Source organism: Neomonachus schauinslandi, unplaced genomic scaffold (genome assembly GCF_002201575.2).
Source record: "Neomonachus schauinslandi unplaced genomic scaffold, ASM220157v2 HiC_scaffold_251, whole genome shotgun sequence".
Lineage (NCBI taxonomy): Eukaryota > Metazoa > Chordata > Mammalia > Carnivora > Phocidae > Neomonachus > Neomonachus schauinslandi.
The window spans coordinates 3066-12469 of NW_025408952.1; the positions used below are offsets into that span (position 1 = coordinate 3066).

Genomic DNA, 9404 nt, shown 5'->3' on the forward strand with positions numbered 1-9404 from the left:
GGCGGCCCCGCCCCATTCCTGTCTCCGCCCGGCCGGGCCAGCCGGGGCCAGCGGCGGCCGCAGCGCCGCGAGAAGCAAGGTGTCGGCCCCGGAGGGCCGGCCGGACCGGCGAGCAGGGGGCGGAGCCTCCCCGCCCGCCCGCCCGCCCCGCGAAGCCTCTGCGGCGCCAGGGCCCGCGGCCGGAAGCCCTCCTGGCCGTCGCTGCGCAGCGCCGCCGCCTCGTAGGCCTCCAGGATGGTCTGGCGCTCCTCGGGCGCGTGGAGAAGGGATGCACCTGCACGATGTGCCGCTGGATGGTGCTGACCTTGAGCGTGGCCAGCGCGCCCCCGCACCCCGTGCACCCCAGGCCGCGCCGGCTGCGGTCTCAGTGCATCAGGTACTCGCCCCGCCCGCGCGGCGGGTAGCGCGGCCTCTGCTCTCGGCTGCCGGGCGGGGGTGGGGGCGGCGGGGGCGGCGGCGGCGGGAAGGCGAGGCCCCGGGCTCTGGGCCGTGCTCGTCGACCTCCGCGGGCCCATCGGCTCCCCGGGGAAAGCGGGACGTCGCCTAGGAAGGAACAAAGGACCGCGGTGGAGCCGGTAGAGGGCAGGCCGCCCGCATCTGGGGTCTCAGCTCCACAGCCGCCCACCTTGGCCCTCCTGCCCCATCCTCCCCAGTCTCCCTTTGAACCTTCCACTCTCCCCACCCGCTTCAACCCAAGCACTCCCAGGCCCAGTCCCTGCCTGGCCCGCGTCCCTACCCCCACTCTTTTCGCACCTGTTTGTTTTTAAAGATTTTATTTGAGAGACAAGCCGGAGGGGTAGGGGCGGAGGGAGAGGGAGAAGCCTACTTCTCGCTGAGCAGGGAGCCAGATGCTGGGCTGGATCCCGGTACCATGACCAGGATCATGACCCCAGCTTGAAGGCAGAGGCTTAAGCCACTGAGCCACCCAGGGGCCCCATCAGTTGTCAGTTTGAAGTCCTGCAAGTACGAAAAATGCTCCCTTGGTGATAGTTGCCCAGGGGAAAGTGTCGAGTCCAAGATGCCTATTGCTGATGGGGTCTGGTCCTGGGATATCAGTGAAGGAAGCCAATTCCCATTTAGGCCCGAACTGGTTTATCAGCTCTGTGTAGACCAGGATTAAGAATGCACAAATACCCAGGATGAATATGAGGACCAGACCAACTCTGAATGTTCTGGAAAAAGGGTGACTCTTCCTCTTTAGAATGTGAAAAAAGATATTCTATTTAAAAAATACTAGATATTACAGGACATGGAAACTATACGTGATCCGAGTTTGCATAAATCAACTGTTCTCTCATAATTCGATTTATATTCTGATAAACTGTTTGGGGGCCAGGAGAACACAGCAGTAATAATAGTCCCTTCAGTGTGCCTTGGGTGATGTAGGAAAGACACTACGGTTCGAAGCCAATGGCCAAGTTGACCCATCTTTGGTGCAAAAAGGTGGTTTTATTACAGCACGGGGACAGGACCTGTGGGCAGAGAGAGCTGCCCCGGGGTCATGAGGAGTGGCCCATTATATACTTTCAAGTTGGGAGGGGGATAGGGATAGCATTGGTCCCTAAGGAATTTTGGAAGCAAGGTTTCCAGGACCTTGAGGGGGCTGGCTGTTGTTAGGAAAACGTCGTTTATTACTGTCTAATAAAACCTAAGTCATGAGACCCTTCCGATGGATATCAGTGGGTCATATGCTTGGGGAATGAGTGCCAACAGGTATCAGGGGGGCGGTTAGAGATAAAGTTTCCAAAGCAATTTTTAAAGTTTTTTTTTTTTTAAGATTTTATTTATCTTTTGACGGAGAGAGACGCATTGAGAGAGGGAACACAAGCAGGGGGAGTGGGAGAGGGACAAGCAGGCTTCCTGCTGAGCAGGGAACCCGATGCGGGGCTCGATCCCAGGACCCTGGGATCATGACCTGAGCCCAAGGCAGACGCTTAACGACTGAGCCACCCAGGCGCCCCCCAAAGCAATTTTTATATGTTAAAGTAGGCTCACAGCGTCTTGGGGGTTGGGCTAAGATTGCCTTTTGCCCGTAGCCAAGTATCACCATCCAGGCAGTTGAGTCCCTAGAGGAATGTCACCCTGCCTGTTTCAAGGACTTGTCAGTGGGCTGTAGGTAGTAAGGAAATGTAATAATTTTACTCCTTTCTTTCCCACATCATTAGGCCCTGATAACAATTTGTTTCCTTACAGCTAATGTTACCTTTTATTGGCTTGGGGCTCTCTGCCAGATTTCTCCCCTGTATTGTTCATATCCCCCCCCCTTATCATTTGTAAGGATCTTAGATGGGTTTACCGAGCGATGTGCAGAAACCATCCCATTTAAACCAGAGACTTCTGAGTTTCTGTTCACTTGTAGTTTCTGCTGAGGAGAACAAAGGCAAAAGAAATGTGGATAAAGTGAAATTTCCTTACTACTTGCAGCTAGAGACAGAAAGCAACCTTAGCCTGACAAAAGCCAGACCTTATGAAAATCCCTTTTCAAATTTCCTCTGTCCCCTCACTAACTTAAAACTGTACAGGCAGTAGCTCCTCACAATCACACTGCAGCTCTTTCTGCCCACGGGCCCTGTCCCTAAGCTTTACTAAAAACATGTTTTTGCGGGACATCTTAGTGGCTCATTGGGTTAAGTCGAGTCTTGATCTCAGCTTAGCTCTTGATCTCAGGGTCTTGAGTTCCAGCTTCTTCACGTTGGGATCCACCCTGGGCATAGAGCCTTCTTTTTTTTTTTTTTTTTAAAGATTTTATTTACTTAGAGAGAGAGAATGAGAGAGAGCACATGAGAGGGGGGAGGGTCAGAGGGAGAAGCAGACTCCCCGCGGAGCAGGGAGCCCGATGCGGGACTCGATCCAGGGACTCGATCCAGGGACTCCAGGATCATGACCTGAGCCGAAGGCAGTCGCTTAACCAACTGAGCCACCCAGGCGCTCAGGCGTAGAGCCTTCTTAAACAACAAAAAAACAGATTTTGCACTGACGATATCTCAATAATTCTTTTCTTGACCTTGGGCTCCTGGCCCACATCACATCAGTTTTCAGTGGACAATGAAGACTCTCACCTTTGTGTACTAGAGAGAGTGACCTCTGGGACTGGAGGTTCTAAATCAGCCAGACCTCTATCCCATAGGTTTTTTATTTTGCTCCACACTCATGTCACAAACATACTCTTCTTCTTTTTTTTTTTTATTTAAAGATTTTATTTATTTGACATACAGAGAGAGTGAGCCCAAGCAGGGGGTGTGGCAGGCAGAGGGAGAGGGAGAAGCAGGCCTCCCGCTGAGCAGGGAGCCAGATGCGGGGCTCGATCGCAGGACCCTGGGATCATGACCTGAGCTGAAGGCAGACGCTTAACGACTGAGCCACCCAGGCGCCCCACAAATATACTCTTTACTTCTTTGTATCTTCAGAAAAAGAAAACAAGAATCACATAATTAACATAAGTTTGAGTGTCTTAAAATCCTGAAATAATACAGCGCACAAACGATTGAAACGAAAGTTTTCAGTGAAACACTATGTTGTGCGGTTACTGAGCACAACAGTCAAGAAGGAAATCTTGATACCTTTAAAGGCACCAGTTAGTAATTTTATTTAAGAAGCATGGGGACAGGACCTGTGGGCAGAAAAAGATGCACTTCAGCCTGCTGGAAGCTGGTAGTTACATGCAGTGTGTGCAAGGGGCCGGGGACATGCAGGGAGTATTAGATCATAAGTGTTTCTTTGAATTTCTACTTGTAAAATTACTTTTGCAAGATTTCTCTGGTGCTTATTCAGTTCGATACTGTCGGTGAGAGGTACAGGCAGTCAAAAGACCCTTTAAGAACGTAGCTACCAGGGGCGCCTGGGTGGCTCAGTTGGTTAAGCGACTGCCTTTGGCTCAGGTCATGATCCTGGAGTCCCTGGATCGAGTCCCGCATCGGGCTCCCTGCTTGGTAGGGAGTCTGCTTCGCCCTCTGACCCTGTCCCCTCTCATGTATTCTCTCTCATTCTCTCTCTCTCAAATAAATAAAATCTTTAATAAAAAAAAAAAAAAAAGAACGTAGCTACCAGCCTTTATTTGATCCTTACTAGAAGTATGCGGGCTCTAGTCGGCGTTCTGGCTTAACAGTGAACCTTCTTCTGCTTCTAGCCCTCATCATAGTCGACTTAGAAATAATTCCTCTTTTATTTATATCATTCAATGTGTTTGTGTTGAGAGAGTGAATAAAAGACAGAAGCATCATTATCCAGAAAGAGCTTTATAAGTGTCATGTCTTTGAAATGTTTCTTTAGTCACCGTGACAGTTCTGTACTCTGTAACTTTTCATGTGTATATATCTACTTTCTGAATGTATGGATGTGTGCATGAAATGTAAAAAGGTACATGAGTGTTGTGTGGATCCCTTCTTGTCCTCATTCTTCTCAGGTTTGACACCTGCTATGAATATGCTTTAGAGTCCTTTCTGTATATTGACCTGTGTGTCATTTTAGATCGACTCTAGGTCAGACAACCAGTGTGAAAACCTGATCCCTTCTGTGTTACTAGATGTGTGACAAAATCTTCTCATAATAATAGAAGAACAATGTGTTTGCTCTCTTAGAGTAATATTATATTTTCTATGAATTTATGAAAAACTGTTAGATGCTCCCTCGTAAGGAGGAAATGCTGAGAAAGGATTGTTGTTGGCTTTCTTACCATTCCAGTAGAACCTGTAATTGTTAGGGCGCCTGGGCGGCCCAGTCGTTAAGCATCTGCCTTTGGCTCAGGGTCATGACCCCAGGTCCTGGGATCGAGTGGGACGTCGGGCTTCCTGCTTGGCGGGAAGCCTTCTTCTCCTTCTCCCGCTCCCCCTGCTTGTGTTCCCTCTCTCGCTGTGTATCTCTGTCAAATAAATAAATAAAATCTTTATAAAAAAAAAAAAAGAACCTGTAATTGTTATAAAACCCATTCAGTTCCAAGGCTTCCAAGAATTCTTGCCTTGGAGTTCTACCTTCTTTGTTATTCAAAAATGTTTACCCATAGGCTACTGCCTTATTAGAAATACAGATTCCCATTTAACCTCAGGACTCCTGAACAGAATCTGCGTTTTAACAAGATCTCCAATGCGCTGTTGTGAAATTCTCATTCACTTTAGAATTTGATCAGTACATTTGTAACCCACTAAAACATTCCACCTAAGAAGTAGACACAACCGGGGGTGCCTGGGTAGCCCAGTTGGTTCAATGTCTGCCTTTGGCTCAGGTCATGATCTCCAGGGTCCTGAGATCGAGTCCCGCGTCGGGCTCCCCACTCAGCGTGGAGTCTGCTTCTCCCTCTCCCACTCCCACCCTGCTTGCACTCGCGCTCTCTGTCTCTCAAATAAATAAAATTTTTAAAAAGAAAAAGACAACCTATAATGTATAATATAAATACAGTACTCAATAATTTGTTATGCCTCTGTTGACGCCTTCATTTTACAAATTATCTTGGATAAATATACAGTATTTATAACAGTTTTCTGGATCATATGCCATCCACTTACCTTAAACGTAGAGAACACATTAGAGCATATTACGTGTTAAAAATTCTTTTTTTTTTTTTTTAAAGATTTTATTTAGGGTGCCTGGGTGGCTCAGTCTTTAAGCGTCTGCCTTCGGCTCAGGTCATGATCCCAGAGTCCTGGGATCGAGTCCCACATCGGGCTCCCGGCTCAGCGGGAGGCCTGCTTCTCCCTCTCCCACTCCCCCTGCTTGTGTTCCTGCTCTCGCTATGTCTCTCTGTCAAAAAAATAAATAAAATCTTTAAAAAAAAAAAAAGATGTAATAAAAAAAAGATTTTATTTATTTATTTAACAGACAGCGAGAGCAGGAACACAAGCAGGGGGAGTGGGAGAGGGAGAAGCAGGCTTCCCACCAAGCAGGGAGCCCGATGTGGGACTCGATCCCAGGACCCCGGGATCATGACCTGAGCCGAAGGCAGACGCTTAATGACTGAGCCACCCAGGCGCCCCGGTGTGTTAAAAATTATCTTAATGCATCAAGGAGGAAACTCTCCTAAGCCAGAACCAGTTCTAATACAACTCAGCTAAAAGGAGTTCACTCCTTGGGGAATCACAGAAACAACAACAATCAACAAAACTTGATTTGCAGCATATAAGGAGATCCCAGGGAATAACTTCCAAAGCAGACACAGTGCAAGGGGGAATGATTTCCTATTATTTGGGGTTAGGGTGGATTTTTTTTTTTTTTAAAGATTTTTTATTTATTTGACCAGAGACACAGTGAGAGAGGGAACAGAAGCAGGGGGAGTGGGAGAGGGAGAAGCAGGCTTCCCACCGAGCAGGGAGCCCGATGTGGGGCTCGATCCCAGGACTCCGGGATCATGACCTGAGCCGAAGGCAGATGTTTAGCGACTGACCCACCCAGGCGCCCCAATAAATAAAATCTTTAAAAAAAAAAAAAAAGAAAAAACACTTCACTACATGCTTCGTATGTTATGTAAATGAGCTTTGTGCTCTTCCTCGGGTGGAGATTTTAATATTACAATGAGATAAAAGGAACTGTAGATGACTCCATGGGTTACCCCGTGGTCCATCTGCTTAGGGGTCATGGGGATTAAGCTCAAACTGGGCCAGCCCAAGCTCTTCCTCAGAGCAGTCAGTACCCTTTGTTGGGTAGTTTCTCTTTCCCTGGAAGTATGCTCTGCACACATTTGAATAAAGGAAAAGATAAGATGGAAACGAGGTTAAGTAAAATGTGGGACAAAGGTCGGAGGGTCCTAGCAGGTAAGCAGGGAAGGTCAGGTCAGGTCGTGGGTCTAGCTGGTGACATTAACTTGTTCTTTCATCTTAGGGACCATTGTGAACTCTACCAATGGCCACTTGGTCACTGTGGTATTTATTGCAGGCACTGCTGACATTCAGGGATGTGGCCATCGAATTCTCCCAGGAGGAGTGGGGATGCCTGAACCACACTCAGCGGGAATTGTACAGGGATGTGATGTTAGAGAACTACGGACACCTCCTCTTCCTGGGTGAGGATGACTCCTTCCAGATTTCCCAAACCACACTCAGGGTTTTGTTCCTTCCTTTGAAGACTGTGTATTAGAAGATTCCTCTTTGAATGTTGGGAATTCAGATCCAGGCAATAAGGGAAATAAGTAGGGGTTTGTAGATGTAGAGAAAAATCTTCCTGATGCTTCCTTTTCAGCGTTAGCGTCTCCTTCCTTAAGGGAACGTCATCATTTCTGTAGATGAGTGGCAAAAAATGGTACTGCCTACATCATCTTCTCCAATTTCCACTCACTACTGTCTAGTACTTGGAGGTGGAGGTCACGATGTGAACACTGGAAATCTCTCCTGTGTCTTCTAAAGGGGCTGTTGATCAAGAGCATTTGGGAAGTCATTTTTAGATGCTACAAATGTCCTGTCTTCTGTATTGAGCACGATACTGGATTGAAAATCTCCAGCAGTACTCCTATTCATTCCTTTTTTTCTAATAACCAGGTCTCATTGTGTCAAAGCCAGACCTGGTCATCTTTTTGGAGCAAAAGAAGGAGCCTTGGGATGTGAAGAGAAAGAAGACAGTAGCCATCCACCGAGGTAGGTGGGAATGAATGAAGCAGATGACAGAGGTGAGGTCCAAATGTGAAGGAGGACAATGACCTTAAAATGTGGTTTGAGTAGCTCTCCTTGAATGGAAATCTTGAGAAACCTGTTTTTCTCCCTCTCACCAAGAGATACCTGCTATCCAACATTATCAAGCTCTTACATTCTCTTAAGGATTCTCCTTCAGCTCCAGTGATGGTCCATCACATCCACAGGGAGGGCCAGGGGACTCTCCTGGGAGTGGGAGGGCCTCCATTGTCTAAGAACGTCTGCATAGCTGTGAGGGCCCTGGGAAAATCTCCCTATTTCTGAGGACCTTAGTGTTAAGCCCTTCGTAAGTTCTGTTTGCCTCGTGTGAAGAATGTCAGGGTGGTTGTAGGCATATTGGGGTTTGGTGTAGAAATCCCAGGAACACTGATGACAGACATCCCATGTTTTCTGTTTTATGCTTTCCAATGTTATGGAAGGTTTAATTTTAATTGTACAAAATTGAGACTAATTTATCAGATGATAAAGCACTTCCCTAAAATAAGAAAATCTAATCCTTTATTTCACTTCAAAAGTTAATTTTTTGTCTATGAACTGAAATTAGAAATTATCACTGTGTTTTCCATTCCTCAGTGGTGAAATAATGTAATGCATCTATTTGTATCCTAGAATTCCTACCTGAATTAATGCCACAGGGGAACTAGAACATTTAGATCTTAGAACCTTAGAACTCACATCCTATATTAAATTCTCAGTTGTTGCCTTATTTCTTAGTAATTGGATCATTTTATAATTTTGTATTCTTTTGACTTTGTCATGTGTTGTTTTCACTTTCTTATTAGTTACATGAGAGATTCCTCTCATGTTTTAGATCAAAATTTCTGATAAGACATGGGCATGTGCTTTATAAGAAGTGAGGTAGATAATTAGTAAAATCCCCATATTTTCTTTTTTAAGATTTTCTTTATTTATTCATGAGGGGGGGGCAGGCAGAGCGAGAAGCAGGATCCCTGCCCCGTGGGACTCGATTCCAGGACCCTGGGATCATGACCTGAGCCGAAGGCAGGCGCTTAACCGACTGAGCTGACCTGGTGCCCCACACCTGTGATTTTTGATAAGTTAATTTTAACGTATCACTGTGTTCATGTCTTGATTTAGCCTATTTAGAATTTACCAGAGCATGAATTTGTGTCTTTGTTCCCCATATGTCACTCTCTCCTTATGGGGTCCCCTTAGTGTACATATTTGACCACTTGTTGGTGTCCCAACAGCCCCTTAGAATCCTTCCTTTCCCACATATTTCTTTGCTCCTCTCAACATAGAATTTAAAACAAGGGGTCTTTACGTTGTCTGATTCTTCTTCTACTTGATCAAGTCGTTTGCTGTCCACTTAGTGTGTTTTCAAATTCGGTGATTGTTCTCTTCAGCTCCCACTTTTTTTTTTTTTTTTTAAGATTTTATTTATTCATTTGAGACACAGAGATACAGAGAGAGAGAGAGAGAGCACGGGCAGGGAGAGAGGCAGAGGGAGAGGGAGAAGCAGGCCCCCCGTTGAACAGGGAGCCCAATGCGGGGCTGGATCCCAGGACCCTGGGATCATGACCTGAGCCGAAGGCAGACGCTTAACCATCTGAGCCACTCAGGCGCCCCAGCTCCCAATTTCTAGTTCATTATTGTTATACTTCCTGTCTCTGAGTTTACATTTTGGTCATGCATAGTTTTCCTGATACCACTTAGTTACCTGTTTTCTCTTCTTCCTCCATGAGCATCTTTATGATGGTTATTAGAATTCTTTGTCAGGCAATTAATTGTTTGTTGACAATTAATAATTCTTATTAACTTAGGGCCAGTTTT

At 46.5% G+C, this 9404-nt stretch overlaps 1 protein-coding gene across 1 annotated transcript; it reads left to right on the forward strand.

The window, feature by feature from the left end:
• Positions 1-227: 227 nt before the first annotated feature.
• Positions 228-7570, forward strand: LOC110573771 (putative protein ZNF720). Its single transcript, XM_044912170.1, has 3 exons — positions 228-376; positions 6862-6988; positions 7461-7570. The coding sequence occupies exons 1-3, from the start codon at positions 269-271 to the stop codon at positions 7568-7570; spliced, it is 345 nt and encodes a 114-aa protein (XP_044768105.1). The 5' UTR covers positions 228-268.
• The last annotated feature ends 1834 nt before the right edge of the window (positions 7571-9404 follow it).

Coding starts and splice junctions, on each gene's coding strand:
- LOC110573771 (XM_044912170.1), top strand. CDS start 269: ATGCACCTGCACGATGTGCCGCTGGATGGTGCTGACCTTGAGCGTGGC. Junction 377..6,861: donor CTGCGGTCTCAGTGCATCAG/GTACTCGCCCCG, acceptor TATTTATTGCAG/GCACTGCTGACATTCAGGGA. Junction 6,989..7,460: donor CGGACACCTCCTCTTCCTGG/GTGAGGATGACT, acceptor TCTAATAACCAG/GTCTCATTGTGTCAAAGCCA.